Source organism: Trifolium pratense, linkage group LG5, assembly GCF_020283565.1.
Source record: "Trifolium pratense cultivar HEN17-A07 linkage group LG5, ARS_RC_1.1, whole genome shotgun sequence".
In the NCBI taxonomy this organism is placed as follows: domain Eukaryota; kingdom Viridiplantae; phylum Streptophyta; class Magnoliopsida; order Fabales; family Fabaceae; genus Trifolium; species Trifolium pratense.
Genome location: NC_060063.1, coordinates 22,907,888 through 22,924,466, shown reverse-complemented (window position 1 = coordinate 22,924,466; position 16,579 = coordinate 22,907,888). Strand labels below are relative to the sequence as shown.

At 33.6% G+C, this 16,579-nt stretch overlaps 2 protein-coding genes and 1 long non-coding RNA gene across 10 annotated transcripts; all 3 read right to left on the bottom strand.

Annotated features, from left to right (window-relative positions):
- Positions 1-1,665: 1,665 nt before the first annotated feature.
- On the bottom strand, positions 1,666-6,375 carry LOC123885632. Of its 8 annotated transcripts, XR_006801205.1 has the most exons (11): positions 6,036-6,375; positions 5,552-5,631; positions 5,183-5,342; positions 4,374-4,556; positions 4,213-4,278; positions 4,027-4,091; positions 3,766-3,818; positions 3,536-3,668; positions 3,301-3,362; positions 2,910-2,969; positions 1,666-2,116 (listed from the first exon to the last, which is right to left on the bottom strand). It is a non-coding gene; the product is annotated as an uncharacterized LOC123885632 (long non-coding RNA). The 8 variants fall into 8 exon arrangements; XR_006801209.1 differs by lacking the exons at positions 5,552-5,631; positions 6,036-6,375 and adding an exon at positions 5,423-5,511 and having other exon boundaries at positions 4,182-4,278; XR_006801206.1 differs by lacking the exons at positions 5,552-5,631; positions 6,036-6,375 and adding an exon at positions 5,423-5,511 and having other exon boundaries at positions 4,374-4,508.
- A 1,869-nt stretch (positions 6,376-8,244) lies between these two features.
- Positions 8,245-9,306, bottom strand: LOC123885495. The gene has a single exon (XM_045934779.1). The coding sequence runs from the start codon at positions 9,288-9,290 to the stop codon at positions 8,685-8,687; it is 606 nt and encodes a 201-aa protein (XP_045790735.1). The 5' UTR covers positions 9,291-9,306; the 3' UTR covers positions 8,245-8,684.
- A 3,381-nt stretch (positions 9,307-12,687) lies between these two features.
- Positions 12,688-15,937, bottom strand: LOC123885095 (GDSL esterase/lipase At4g16230-like). Its single transcript, XM_045934324.1, has 5 exons — positions 15,540-15,937; positions 14,971-15,098; positions 14,224-14,451; positions 13,870-14,125; positions 12,688-12,959 (listed from the first exon to the last, which is right to left on the bottom strand). The coding sequence occupies exons 1-5, from the start codon at positions 15,919-15,921 to the stop codon at positions 12,736-12,738; spliced, it is 1,218 nt and encodes a 405-aa protein (XP_045790280.1). The 5' UTR covers positions 15,922-15,937; the 3' UTR covers positions 12,688-12,735.
- Between the last annotated feature and the right edge of the window lie 642 nt (positions 15,938-16,579).

Here is a 16,579-nt window from a genome sequence, read left to right as displayed (position 1 = left end):
CAATTTCTCGACACATCACACACACAATATGAGAATGATTATTCAACATGTTAAGCATAAGTGCATCAAGTTCATGTGTTGAATAACATTGCTCAACGTGTTCAATTCAATTTTCTTCATGTGGTGAATTGCTTTCTTTCAAACGGTGGTGCATATGTGGGTCAAGCATCATTGTTTCATAGTTTCATCAATACACAATTCAAGATTTTCAAATTCATCAAAACCCAATTCCATTCCCAGAAATCTCTCTCTTAAACAATTTCATCAGCTCCTATGCAAATATCGGCTCAATTACCTATGCCCGCAAGGTGTTCGATCAAATGCTTCACCCAAATCTAATTTCGAATAAGACCCAACAAAACACAATTGAATCTGTACTCTTTTTCCCTTCTCTAGGTTTTATCCCACTGGGTTTTACTAGGAAGGTTTTTTAACGATACAGTTTTTTTTTTTTTTTTGCCATTGATACAATTTCTAACGAGGCAATCTTTTACTTTGGATTAACATATTTGGCCAAGAGCAACTACACAAGTGGCCATAAACTTTAAGGCTTTGGATGAGTGTCCAATTTCCCTTGTTTGGTTGCTTTTAGTCCAAAGTATTGATCCAACTATTGGACTAAGAGTAGTCGCACAAGTGAAATTGTACACCACATATTCATCTAAAACCTTAAGGCGTTAAGTTTTTGGATTCATTCACTTTATATGTTATTCAACTTCCACTTCAACTTCAAATATGGTATTTTACATTGATCATTAAATTTTCTAGTAGTACTATGACAATTTGCTCACTTGCAAAAACCGAGATGATTTACTTTGTAAGAGATTCACACCGTTAACGATTATTGTTTTTATTAACAAACTAGTCACCGCCCCGTGCGATGCACGGGTTTGGAGGAACGTCATATACATAACAATCATGGTTGTTATCAATCATGGATGCTATGAGCCAAATGAAGTTAGTCATAAGCATATAAAAATTAATCAAATTGGTTCATTTGGCGGAACACCAAATTTATTTCAATCATGGATGCTGTCAATTAAGTGGGTTAAGCATAATATATCATTGCAAATATAGGATGTTTTAAATTAAAGACATCATATAATTTAATCTTAATTAAGTGGGTTAAACATAATTGATCATTGCACGGGTTTTGCAAAACGCCCAATATATATCAATCATGGTTGTAAACAATGAGAGGGGGCAAACATAGGCATCTATATGCCAATCATGGTTGATATGAGCCAAGAGAGTTAGTCATAAGCATATGAATATTAAGTTAAAGTATGCAAAATATTCTAGTTAAGATAAAGTTTAGAAAAATAATATGGGACATGTATATGATTTTGATCGAGGTAGAGGCAAGTAGATGAACCAACGCCACAATCAAGACCACTCTAGAGATAGGATTTTTAACCTCCTCACTCCATTTATACTTATACTTCAAGCATCTCCTATTAAACCCGTAGTTTTAACGATTATCTTAAAAATTAAGAACTTGTTATTAAAGCCCAATATTTAAGTGCTAGGTAGAAATTGATAATTTTTCCGAGATTTAAGTGTTGGTTTTATCTTTTGTCGAAAAAAAAATTGCTTGTTTTATCTACAGAATAGCAAATGATTCCATATTCTTTCTTAAATTAACTTCACCATAATGCGAAACTTAAAGATCCCTATGATAACTTTCAAACATAATACAGTAGAGGAACCTTCACCTTCAAGATACATTACAAAGAAGTCATCCAGTGATCAAATCAGATCTACACAATACAAATGAATAATGATCCTCTCTTAAATATCACACACAGACCAAAACAAAACAATCACCTATACAATTTAAATGAGCAGGAGTAACATTCAGCAACAGGATAACGACATATAATCTATTTTTTTATTGATTATAATAACAATACATATGAGCTATAAACAGATTATTGGCTGCAATTTACATAAAGTGAATAAAACATAAAAAAACAAAACTATCCACTTAATTCAGCTTGGCTTCAGGGCAAAAGATGTCATTGGTCGTCGCCATTGTTTATCTTGATCTCTATAAGCTCCTCGATAGCTTGGCGGCATATAGGGTATTTATCTGATTGTACTCACTGCACATACACTGAAAAATACAACAAATGTAAATGAAAATAATCAAAATAGTGAAGAGGATATAATATGCAGCAACATGATTCAGATGTGAAAACCAAAGTTTCTCAAATAATGGTACTATGTTGTGAACAAACTTGCTCCAAATAGTGAGTGAGATGGTAAGAGTGAGTAGTGTAATCAATAACATGCTTGTTCACAAGCAATAACATGATTACTAATCTCTTTGAACAGTGAGTAGTGTAATCAAATCAACACAAAAACCAAACTTAATTCATATATACTATCACTATAAATGTTTTTCTACAATGGCAATATATCGGTAATCGTTGTACAATCATAAGTTCATAAACACTTCTAATTCATATATCCATATTGAACACCCTGTTATTAATGCATCCTCTTTCTGGTTGAATGACCTTGATTGCATGTACTTCACCAACAGCCATCAAGTGGTACAGGCAAGAAAGTCATGCAGTTTCCCAAAATTTTGTAATCAAACATATATGAACAAAGACTAAGATTAATCATCTTACACATTCATATTATTAGCTGCTTGATTTGAATAACACGAAGAAATGTTGACGCAATTATTCAATCTAAATCAACTAATAGCTCAAGCAAATAGGCAATGGCCAAAGGCCTTTAGGCAACAGCCTATATTTGTTTGAAGTGTGGACAAAACACAACGATACATCCATGATCAAAGCAGCTGCGGTGATGGCACCGCAGCAATACAAGCCACATGTTTCATTACAACACCTTATTCCCCCACATAAAATATACAGGAGACCATAGAATACTACCATGTCAATGTTGAATTTCTTAAATGCAGAGTGTATCTGAGGTGCTAAAAATATATCTGCCTGCAAATGATCATGAACATGTTAGATTATACTGTACATAATTAAGTAGAAAATATATTCCAAAAAATATGCAAATCGATCTAGTGCTTGTTCCTACAGCTAACCCTATTAATTTTCAAAAAGATGTGATCATTAACTTTGGAGTTGAATTGCATTATATTCTAAAATATCAGAAGATAAATGCATTTATTACATTATAAATCAGTGATCAGACATTCAAATAGTTGACATTGTTAGCAAATATTTTTGGGGTACCGGACCCTTTTGAAAAGATTAATTTATTCCATTTATTAGTTTTCAAACGAACAAATTCCAACGATTAGCAATGTACCATGAAAACTTCATCTCCAGTGGCAAACCTCCCAGTGTGTTCTTTCAATAGCTTTTCAAGAGCTGAAACACATTCAAATGTAAATACATTATAGATTAGATTAAGCCAACAACACACTGAAACTTGCATCTATTAGATTACCCCATATGAGCAGTTCACTGTGGGTTCTCATTCCATAAAATTTAGCATTGAAAATACAATTTTTTTCTGAAAGTGGTAAGAGGCCAGTACCAACCTGAAAGCATTGAGCACCAAGATAGCTTTGCAGCATCCTAATAACAGATGCACCTTTTCTATAACTTATTGCATCAAATATTTCATCAATCTAGCGAGCATTATTTATCTCCACCTTCCTTGTCCATGCCACACTAGCCATTAAGATACAGCATATCCCAAGGCATGCATACATAAATATGAATACATTGATATATCATCATAATGTAAGAGATGCAAGAAGAGAACTACCTCTTATAAGAGATGATCAAAACCTTCAAGCTAGATCAAACTCCACCCTTTATCTGCAAAAAAACACAATCTCATCAAATGTTTGAAAATAAATCATTTTTCATTCTACAAACATAAAAAAGAGATATTTAAAAGCTGAAACTATTTTACCAAACTCAAAAACATAGTAACCTTAATCACCAAAAATAAAAAATTAGGTCCAAAATAATATACTTTCTTGTTAAATCTAAATCAACAGAAATAGAATAGCAAAATATTCACCTCTTGAAACCTACAAGCTTTCACTCATTCAATTATCATAAAATCAGCTGCACCATCTTTTTTCACTGCAAAATCATAATAATCGTTATTGTTATTAGTATTAATTTAATTAAAACTAAACATAATGTTCATGCTGGCAAAGAAAGGATAAATACACATCAATTGTCAAGTTATAGAACCACTAACAGCTCTATTCAGTCCTTGAAGATTCCGATGCTCAAAAACAATAGTTCCGCCAGGTTGAAGTGAGGCCTGAACAAAAATTGAGCAGCAAATAATCAGATTAATTGAGCAGGAAAGATCCATCAGTTGTTGAAGAAAATTGATGTTTAATTTTATGGAAATACCAGGGTGGGATACCCTCCTCGTCCAGGAACAATACTCCATTTAGTATTGACTTCAGCTGTCTTCTGATCCAACTCTTTTACCTTAATTTCAACAATTATGCCTCCCTCACTATTCTCATCAGGCCGTGGATTAACCTCAATATTCAAAAACAAAGCAAGAGAATTTATGTTTGGATAAACTTCCTGTAAAAATTTATGAACAAAAAGTATTAAAAAAATCTTGTAATAACCATGAGTATTTTAAACAGAGCTACTTGTATAATTTAAAACTACATTTGACATCTTACTTTTTCAAAAATTCTCTTATTCAATGATAGAATCAACTGGTATCTATGGAAAATAATTGGAAGAAAAAAAAAAGGAACTTATTGTTAATCCCTCAGAACAATGTGATCATGAGCAATGAATGAGTACATTTTTTAGGGCCCATTTGAGAGTGCATCATCTCTACTTGTTCTGACTATCTTATCTAAAACTAACTCTAACCCCCTTCCTTCTGTCTATTTAGTAAATTCTATTACAAAATATGGTAGTTACAGCTTACAATCAATTAGTTTCCCCTTACTCTCACCCCTCCTTTCACATATACATTTCTGATAAAAGGCCCCCTATCATTTAACTGTTCAATAAACACTTACAAGCCCGTAAAAACTTTATCATAAGTAAAGAACCATACAAGCTATTAATTAATTCAAACTTAGGAAATCATGCAGCAATAATCCCAAAAATACATACTTGACTTCCATAAAGACAACAAACATAATGCTTAATTGTAATTTAAAAAGAGCAAACACTTCATCTCAGCATACCAACAGGGTTAGCAGTGATAAGCTTCTCCCCCACAGCCCTTACTGCATTAATCAGAGCTGTAGCCTGGTTTGTTTGAGGCACCCTTTGCTGTGAAATCACAGACCGAAGCAACTCTGCTGTCTGCTTTGCTGTGGCCTGAGAACCTTCAATGATAAGCTTCTGAAATTTACTATTAATTAAAGTGTGGCTTGATAAATTTAACCATATAAATAGTCAAATCAAATTATGTGGGATCTTACAGTTTGATATTTGTTTGGGTCTGCAAAAAATGAATCTAAGCTCTGAAATTCACTATTAATTACACATACGATGAAACAAAAGCTGCAATTTTTTTTTTTTAAACAAACACTTTGAAGAGAAAAACGAACCTTCTTCTGCTTGCCACCACCAGATTTGGCTAGCTTGGAGGAAGATGGAGTTCTGGAGGAGCCTTATCCTTCCATGGAGCCTGCAAAAATACAACACAGAGAGGAGAGCTTGCCATTAAGCCACAAAAACACATCAATATTTCCAAATTCAAACACCAACCTTCTTCAACACACAAATTAATCAAAAAAAATCATTCCCAAACCAAACCACCATTTTCAATCAATAAAACAAACATCATTAAAGAGTGAAAAAATCATCACTATCACCATCCACCGTATTTAAGTTCAATGTTGGGGTTTTTTGCAGAGCATAAAATTGATAGGGGAAGAACAGAAAAAACCTAAAAAAAATCATCACTATCACCATCCACCATAACTACCACACATCACCACCACCTCCAATCTTCAACCATCCTAACAAAAAAAAAAGCAACACAAAAAAATAAAATAAAATAAATAGAGTATAGAAAGTAAGGGATCTAACTAGAGGAAAGAATGAGAAATCGTCGCCGCCGTCGCCAAGCACCGCCGCCGTCGCCAAGCACCGCCGTGTCACCGCCACAAGAATTCTCTCGGCCGGAACTCCTCCTCCTCGCCGGAACTTCTCTCCCGCCGGCAAATCTTCTTTCACTCGGCAAAAAATCACTCTCACGAGTGATTGATTTGTAGATGGTGGTGGAGGTTAGGATTAGATGGGAGAGGGCAGAGAGAAAGAGATTGGGAATGGTTGAGGTTAAAGAGAGATGAGAGTGTTAGTGAGGATGGTGAGAAAAGAGAGAGTACGAGAGAGAGAAAAGAGAGAAGAGAGAGAAAAACAATTGACAAATGAAAAAAATTTGGGAAAAAATAAATATATATTTTATTGGGTCCAATGCATGTGTTCCATGTAGCTATCCATGTGTAAGTTTCTAGTTCTCACTTCTCAACATGTGGCCATTTGATAGCAATTAGGGTTACCAAGGGAGAAGGGAATTAGGGATGCAAACCTAGAGGTGTCAACATTTTATTGGCTAATACACAAAAATGTCAAGTGACAATTGGACAAAAAATTAGGGCTTCAAATCACCATAGAATTAGGGCTGACAAAGCAGCCTTGCTTTTAGTATAATAAGATAAGATAAGATGTTGCTGCGTAAGTTGTCAACTCGGGTGAATTAACCTAAAAGATGTGTGATATCTTAAGCATAATATAGTCAATGTGCCTTTTGTGATTGGATCACTGAGGTCTGAGCAACATTTTTTATTTTATGCAACTTCTCCATATCTTTGTCATATGACTTGTTCTTCAAGTGCCTCTTAGCCTTGTTGATTCCCTAGTTCTCCTCTCATCCCTTTTGGTGTTTTCATTTATCCCACTGTCCATCTTGTTTGTTTGTTGTGGAATCCATTTGTACGTCTGTCTAATAAAACATGTGTCTGATACTTCTCTTCTAAACCAAAGAAGGTTTACATGCATTTTGTCTACCAATTATAATGTTGTCAAGTTTTACGACAAAGAAAATCTGGACCTCTGACATTTGCGAACCGCGCAAAGTTGAACCTCCGTCTCAATCTATCCCTTTTTTACGGGATCACCACTTCATCAATAAATATTCCATATATAGCCTTTGTAAAAAAGTTAACAAAGAATTCTGTGAAAAAAAATTGTTGTCATTGTCCTCGTTTCGTTGCCAGTCGTCTATGTGCTACATCCACATTTTCTTGTCTAATATGCGTGGACATGTGGTTGTCTCCTCGTTCGTACTTCTTGCCATTCATACTGTTTCTTGTCTCCATGTTCATTCAAATCTAAGAGTAGGGATTCTAACAAGTTGGGATAGAATCCAATACAAAAGAGAAAATTATGAAAGAATAGTATTGAATGATAGTTTTAGAGAGAAGATATTTGTTCAATGTTGATTAATTTCCAAATGAGACACAATGTTTTTAAATACAATCTAGACTAAAAGAGACATACGGTAAACTATCATTATTTAAAATACACTATATACACTTCTATAATTTGTGCCTCCATATCAAAACTAAAAACATCATCAATTAAACTTGCCCTATGAGCTTCATAACAGGAAGGATGGTATGGTGTGATTCCAAGGAAGATTGGTGGTGCCTCAAAATAGTGCACAACCTTAAAACAGTGCATTTTCAAATAACCAGCTTGTTAAATACTTGTCAAAGACCAGTGCAAATGTCCACAATTGGCATACATTAACACTAGGGAATTTTGCAAAGAATTGAAACTTTTGAATCTGAACCATGTTGTAGCATGTAACCAAAAAACGCGTTTCCCATGACCCAAGGCTGAAGTTATTAATTATAAAATAAATTCTCAAAACAAGATTGATGGAATATGCATTAAGATTTTGCAAATTCCTGAGCCATAATGCACTAAAGAAATCTTGAATTGGCATGTTAGAACTTGGAAAGACGAAATTGCTAATCACAAAAAGAATCATTTCGAGTTCATAGCAAATTTTGACTAGGGATGCATTAAGCTTCATGCAATTATGCAGACAAACAAAAAAATATGGCATTTCCATCTTGTTTTAAATTAATTAAACTTGAGCATTACCAAACTAATTGAGTTCAGTAAGTAACTGGAGTACTTGTAAGTTCTTTTTTCTACAGAAAAATGACCACACAAGAGAGAACACACTATTGATGGTTAATCATGTTCAATGATTGTGTCAAAACAAAAGCTCCAAGATTAGTTTTGGATGTCCAAGGTGGATTCATGACATTAATTATTTCTAAACATATCAATCAAGGCAATTTCATTACCACCAACCTTAGAAACACAATGAATTTTTATGCCCTCTGCAATGTCACCAAAATAGCAGTGACTTTTTTGCCAAAATATAATTAAGTACATTCATCATGAAAAAAATCATTCATTCGAGCAACTCTAAGAGTGAACATGTTGTAATTCAACTGCCATGTGAATATTGCTGAAACTATCCATGTACACACAACACAGTTGATTAAAAGTAGGACGAACCAATAAAATCCAATATCAAAAGTAGGAAAATTATGAAAGAAATAATAGTATTGAATGAGAGTTTTAGAAAGATACTTGTTCAAATATTGAACAATTTCCAAATGAGATGCAATGCAATCATCAAGACTACAAATTACATTACAAGCCCCACTGCCACGCCTTGAATTCCCTTCCTACCATGTAAGCATAATGAGTATCAATGCAAGCAAATATAATTTGTTCATCGCTAAGATTCTCTCCACTCCAATCACTCATTCTTATCTCTTCTCTCTGATTCACTTTGATTCCTAACATATTTAAAACAATTTCGTTTAACGAAAAATGACCATGCTTTCCTCTCGCGTACCAAAGCGCAAGATCAGCAGGATCTATTTTCAGTTCTATTGCATATTTCGACATCAATGTCCGCCTATACCATAGGTTATTCATCCCTGGGAATCCAATGTGATAATCCTTCATGAAATCACGGATCATTTGCGATACGGAACCTGCCTGACCGATTTGGAAAATTAGGCAACTGTTATAGAGGCAGAATTGCAATGTGTTTACCTCACGATCGATGGCGAAGCCGATGATGAATTTTGCATAGGGATAATAATCTCGTCGGAGGAGAAGCGCGGTTGAGATCCACTTTTCGAAGATCGAGGTGGAGGATGTAACTGTCACGGTGATATTGGCTCCGTCAATGTTGACGGTGTAAATGCTCTGGTCGGGGTAACGGTTACGGTTCACAATGGTGGCCATTGCTTTTTCGGAAAGGAATGAGATGCTCCAAATAATTCCAAACAAACCTAGTTTTAATTTTTTTTTTCTTTTAAAAACCAAACACCTCAACATAATAATTCCAAAAAAAAAAAACTCAACATAATTTTCTCCAAATCTTAATATTTAATTTTTTTTAACAAATTTAAATATTATTTTGAAAATTTCTATTTTTTTTAAAGGTGAATACTCAAGTATCTTGACATTTGATTGAGTAATAACTGTATATAACGTGGATGATTCATATTGGTTCATGTACACTGATATTTGTTCTGTTACGAACAAAACTAGATGAATTCTTTGTGTGATTCTCTCCTCCCTTACTCTCTTATTTGTGCAAACACTAACTCACACAAATCACTTTATTGCACTTACATTTGAGGAGAATGTTCTCCAGCTAGTCTAACTATATACTACCATAGTTTGTATTGTGTTTAAATTATTTTGCAGTTGAAATTTTAAAAGGTCACAATTCAAACCCCCTTTCTTGTGACAAACGTTGTTACTTCAAATTCTTCTTTTTTCCTCCTTCTTCTTTTGAGGATTCAGGCTTGTCTTCAACACTTTCTTTCCCTTTCTTGGACTCTTTCTTTTTCTGTCATTTCTTTTTGTCATCTTGGTACTTTTTGAACTTTACAAACAAAGCTTGCTCATCTTTTTTGACATGGTTTTTCCCACCATGCTTCATCTCATGAGCCTCAAGTGTACTCTGCAAGTCTTCAATCTTGATTTCACTAATTAAGTCTTTTGTTTCTTCAATTGTCACCACAATGTGCTCAAATTTTGAAGTTAAAGTTCAAAGTACTTTTTCCATTGTTTCTTGTTCAGCAAGATTACTTCCACAAAATCTTCATCTGATTAGTGAAAGTCACCACTCTCGTGAAGTAATCTGCAATTGTCTCATCATTCTTCATCTCCAGCAGTTCATATTGTCTCTTTAAGGCTTGCAATTTCACTTTCTTGACCTTTGCATCACCACCATAACTCTTCTGCAAAGTGTCCCAAGTCTCCTTGGAAGTTGTGAAATCTGCAATTTTCTTAAACACCTTGGCATCAATGCATTGATAAATGAGAAATAGTGCATTGCTATCTTTCTATCTGCTTTTTTGAATGTTGTTCTCTGTTCTGCTGTTGCATTTGCTGGTAATGGATCAAGAATTGTCTTCACTTGGTCATCCACTTCTTGAACAATGAATATCACATTCATCTGTTTGACCCATGTATCCCAGTTCTTTCCATCAAGAATTGGCAAATTCGCATGGAAATTACTCTTCCCAGCCATGATTGAATCACTGCAACCTTTGATTCTCTTTCTTGGTGAAAGATTTCAATCAAAATCTCTTGGATCGTGAAAGCTCTAGATACCACTTTGTTGAGGAATTAACCCAAAACAAAGAACACAGAAGAATGAAAAAGGAATGAAGAATGAATAATCTGAGAGAAAATGACTTATTGAAAACTAAGCAGAAAGTTGAATAAAGGAAAAGTAAAATCTTATTCTTCCACAAAGGGCCTAGTTTGTTTATATACAATAGTTTGTTACTTCAAATGCAAGTAACTGCATAACTACCTAGGACAAACAAAAAGTAACTGAATTACAACTGTACAAAACTAACTAACTGCCTTTAAAAAGCTAAGAAAACAGAAACGCGCATCAGAACCAAAACAGAGCTTCAGAGCCTCCTATACTTCAGAACCTATATCACCTTCAAAAGCTGCGAGGTACAGAGACTATATTTCCTCAGAGGCTGAAACGCTTCAGAGCTTGGATTACCAACCAAACCAATACGTTTTAGAGACAACAGTTTAATTACATGGCTCGAGTGATCATAACATTTTTTATTTATTTGTGTACTTTGTCTTTCAAAAGGAAACCGTGAAAGCTTCTTCAAATGGGTATGTTTTCATTAGCTTATCTGCCTTGCGTGACACCTTGAAACGCAATTCCTATTGATCGTGCGGGTATGTCCTCTTGTAAACCTGCTCAAACTCCAATTGACACTAACCCGAAAATCAGTGCTATAGCAGGTACTCCGTATCAAGATCCGAAAAAAGTATCGCAGTCTTGCAGGTGCTCTACAATATCTCATATTTACTCGACCTGACATTTCTTATGCGGTTCAACAAATTTGCCTTCATATGCATGACCCTCGTGATGAGCATATGAACGCTTTGAAACGTATCATACGCTATGTTCAGGGCACTCTTCATCTTGGTTTACACTTGTATCCTTCCTCAGTTGCAGATCTTGTTTCTTATACTGATGCTGATTGGGGAGGATGTCATGATACTAGACGGTCCACTTCAGGATATTGTGTGTTTCTTGGTGACAATCTGATATCGTGGTCGTCAAAACGCCAGCCTTCTCTATCTCGTTCTAGCGCAGAGGCCGAATACAGGGGGGTGGCTAATGTTGTTTCCGAGTCTTGTTGGATTCGCAATCTTCTCTTGGAACTACATTGTCCTGTTCATAAAGCTACAGTAGTCTATTGCGGCAATGTTAGTGCCATTTATCTCTTTGGGAACCCCGTTCAACACCAGCGCACGAAGCATATTGAAATGGATATTCATTTTGTCCGAGAAAAAGCTGCACGTGGAGAAGTTCGTGTACGTCATGTCCCATCTCTTCATCAAATAGCTGACATCTTTACTAAGGGATTGCCGCTTATTTTATTTGAGGACTTCCGCAACAGTCTCAGTGTTCGTGATCCTCCCGCTTCGACTGCGGGGGTGTGATAGAGTGAAGCAATATTCTTATTATTAAATAGTTTTCATTGTATATTATTATGTATTAATAGTGATGATTTGGTATTAACTAGGCTTGATTAGTTACCTATTATAATGCCTAAATAGGAGCCAAGTAGTTTGTATATATGGAGTAACAATGAAATAGAAAAGGCACGGAATTGTACTCTTTTATTATGTAATTTGAAATCTCTAAACAACTTATCTACTTCCATTTACCTGGAAATTCAAATTATTGATTACCTTAGTTTTGCTAGAGCACATGGTTGAGTGACCTCACCAATCCTTCATATAGAGAGAGAAGACTGATTACTAACTATGTTGAATCAGACAACTTTAATAAAATGATTTTTCAATTGTCAAATGTTCTACGTGGTAGCTGACCAAATTACATAGATATTTTCTTCCGATTTTTTCCTATCACCACTGATCTGAAGGAATTAAAGTGGCTACACCCTTCTTCATAAGGAATAAAATCAACACGCATCCGCTACAAATTCTCACCATACTTGTAACGAGAAACCACATTAAAGAAAATATGATTGCTAGAGCCGCGAGTCGATGATCCCCTTGTTTGCTAGAGCCGCGAGTCGGTAATTAATGCATCTTAATGAAAAGCTATAGCTCTAAAGAATTTCCCTCTATTCTATCATAATTTTTTAAATTCTAGCAATATAATATATCAAGCTTGCAAGAGTTGCCAAACATTTGTAGGTGAAACATCATTAACATCACCACTTAATAAACGTTTTGCAACGATAACATTGGCAGCATCACTAGGATGGAAAGTATCCCAAAAAATATATTTTGATCGATCTTCACAAACTTTTGAATAACGACCACATGGAATCAACCCTCCAAATCTACCAGCTACGTGACAACATGCAGAATTTGCATTCTTGAAACCTATTTCACATTAAAATAATTAGTTATTAAAAAGGGACAATGAATTTTTTAATACTTAAAAAATAAAATATTTAATTTTTATACACTATCAATGTAATTTTATTTATTTAATTTTTTTAAGCAGTCTAGTGGCTAGACTCTCACACATTTAAATGCGGAGAAATGTGAAATCCATGGTTCGAACCGCAATCACTCCAATAATATTCCTAGTAGCTATCATTTGAACTACACTTCTGGAACATGTAATTTTTTTTTTGGTAGAATTTTTTTTTTTTGAATATAAAAAAAAAAATATTTTTTTTATATTCAATCAAAGTATACTATGAAATCATTTTGTTTAAAGCCGGTCCAACTATATGGAGATCCCAGCTCAAACGTTAAAAATTATATTAATGGACTAAACCACTTTGAATTGGACCTGATTTTTTAATGAGTTTAATTATTGTGCACCGTCGGTGTAAAAGTTTTTAACACATACATCCAATAACGCGTTGCCACATAACTTAACGAATGTGACACTTCATGTGTTTTTAATTACCATACATGATGTGTTGTTATATTATTGGACGAATGTGCAAAATAACTTTACACCGACGGTGCATATAAATTAAATTCTTTTTTAATATAGACAGGTTAAAGAAATATTTGACTATTTTTTTAAAAATCAATCTTTTTATTTTTTTAGAGACTTACTACAATATAATTTTTTTAGGCCCTCAAAATAGAGGCCCGACACAACAAGGCATGTTGCACATGTGTAAGGCCGGCCCTAATTTTGTTACCTCACGACTAAAATCTATACGGTGAAATATGATTAAATGCATTTTAAAAAACTTTGATAATATTGGTGCGTATGAATTAATATTTAAAATAAATTCATGAAAATAGAAAAGTGTAGAGAAAAAATTACCATATTTAGTGTAATTCATGATGATATCTTCCATAATGTGGTAAGCATCTCCATAAACAAATATCGAACCCTTCAAAATGGCCCTCAATTCTTCAACAAGGCTCTTCAGTTGGTTGTTAAATAATTGAGCTAATTGATTAGGGAATGTGACACATTTGTCTCCAGAAAATGGATTAAAATCTCTCATATATGGTAAACACCCAATAGGCCCAACATTTACCACAACAATTTTTTTTGCTCCTAAATTGAACAACCGCTGCAAATAGTAGCAATATAAAATTATGTGCATGATCAACAAAGAAAATATGAACGTTTTTATAAGCAAATTTAATTTTCTAGGTATTAGAAAATTACTGTTAGTTGTACTCTGAATGTTGATATCATGATGGCAACAAATGATTCTGGTGACAACAAATGACTTTCTGACAAATAGTTATCAAGAAAATCATTTGAACCAAATGCTACTGTGAAGAGAGCATGTTTAAGCAAATTGAGAGTTGCACGAACACCAATTTTGCAGATGATTTCTTCTCTTGTATTTGCAAAGTTGTCGATTTGTGCATCGAAGTTGATTCGATCACCCTATTATTGACAATGATGATTCATCCCGTTACTCTATATAGAGAGAATTTAGATCCGTACAACTGCTACATTGTATAGCTGTTGTACGAGATTCATTTTGATATTTAGACGACAATATGATATTGATACATATAATAATTCATGTCCAACGTATTTGTTTGGGTGGAAAATAAGCAACTCTTTAGCAAAATCACTTTAAAGTAATTCCATAATGTCACATGATTGTTAAGCAACTATGAAGAAATTAATCCATATTTTGGATAAAAATAAAGCAACAATTTTTATTTTTATTTTTATTTTTTGAAGTAGAAGAATATAAGCTGAAAAAGATAAAAATGCATAATATGTATAACAAAAAATATGGAACTAGACAACTGTTTCTTAGATGCATGTGGGACTAGGAAAAGACTCTTATATTATTATTGCAATGTTCAAAAACTGTTCCTTATTGAATTTTGTTACCCCAATAATTGAACATGGAACTAGAAAACAATAGACAATGTGAAAACAAAAACTTACTAAAATGTGACCAGTGTAATTGAGAATTCCAGCTGCAGCAGAAGCATAATTCACACCCTTTAGAATCACCATTCCAGAAGTATTAGGAGACATGTAGGGTGGAGTATAGCCAAAACCCATTTCTTGCTCTTATAATTCAAAAAAAAAATAAAAAATAGTAATCAATAAGCTAACAAAAAACGAGTCTCCTAAAGTACAACTCAATTGATATCTGTATGAATGCTAGTATTCGGTGACTCGGGTTTGAATTCAAAATTTCACACATTTTTACATTTAAAATATGCGAGTCTAACTATTGGATTAAAATTTGCTGTCGTAATAAAAACACACAGTTTCACACTGTTTTCGATCTCGGCCATCAATCTGATATCAGACGGTTTAAATTAAAAACTGTGTCTTTTCGATAACAATGATCACAATCTTTGATTTATGATTGAACGACGGGTATCAATTGCAGCGTGTTATAGTGTGCTTCTATAACAGCCAGGAAATATTTTTCCCTAACTAATTAGGTTAGTAGTAAAAAAAATTAACAAAAATGAAAAAATCTAAGACATAAAAACACTTACCTATAACATCCACAACGGTTCTTCCATTGCAAAAACGACCTGTGGCTTTTCCAAAATCAATTCCATAAGGATAATGATTTGCTTTAGCAAGTGAAGTAATGTAATTGTTGTTTCCAACATCAAGCAAAGAATCACCAAAAACAAATGAAGCTTGAATTTTATATGCTATGGAAAATTTGAATGATAGAAATAGCATAAAGATCATAAGTATAATCTTAAAAATGAGTGTTTTGTTCAAATAATAAAGACCCATATGAGAGGAAAGTTTAGAAAATGAATAATTGATTGAGACAACTTTTTTATTAAGTAGGTTCCCCTGTTTTGTTTGGTTTCTTTGTTTCAAGACACAACAAATGAAGTTGCATAGGATTGAACAAAACATTCACTATCTTAATAATGTTAAAAAGATTCGGTACAAATAATATATATCCAAAATATTGTGGTGGATAAAAACAAATGAAATGGCATAGGGTTGAATAAAAAGATTCACTGTGTCTTTATATAATTTAGTGAACTTTCCGCTATTTGGAGAGGCCGACGTGAGATTTTGACTATCGGTTTATTATTATGAAATCAGACTCTTAGATAGTTTTTGATGTTATTGTAGATATATAGTAAAATGACTTTCATTCTTATGTAACATTGTTTGATATTTGGAGGGAAAAATAGTGTGATAATATAGAGTTTTATTCGAAAATAATTAAAGTCAAACAAAAACTATTCTTTTTTAAAATTGAATTTGAATTCTTTCGATCAATTCATCTTTAAAAGAAACTTAATTATTACATTAATTATTAAGTGGATTTCCTGCAGTAATGGAAGATGAATTGATCCCAGCCATTCGATTTCAAATCAACAGCTGAAATTGTTCTACAGTTAAATTTAAATTTTTAATTTGAATCGTTTGATTTAAAAAATCGATAACTAAAATCAAGTACAACGTGAAGTTGCACTTATCTTTTTAGCTGAAAATCCAAATCCGAGGAAGTGTGTGAAAATGAGCAAAATTTTTTAGTGGTCTAGAAAAGAAAACCAAGTTT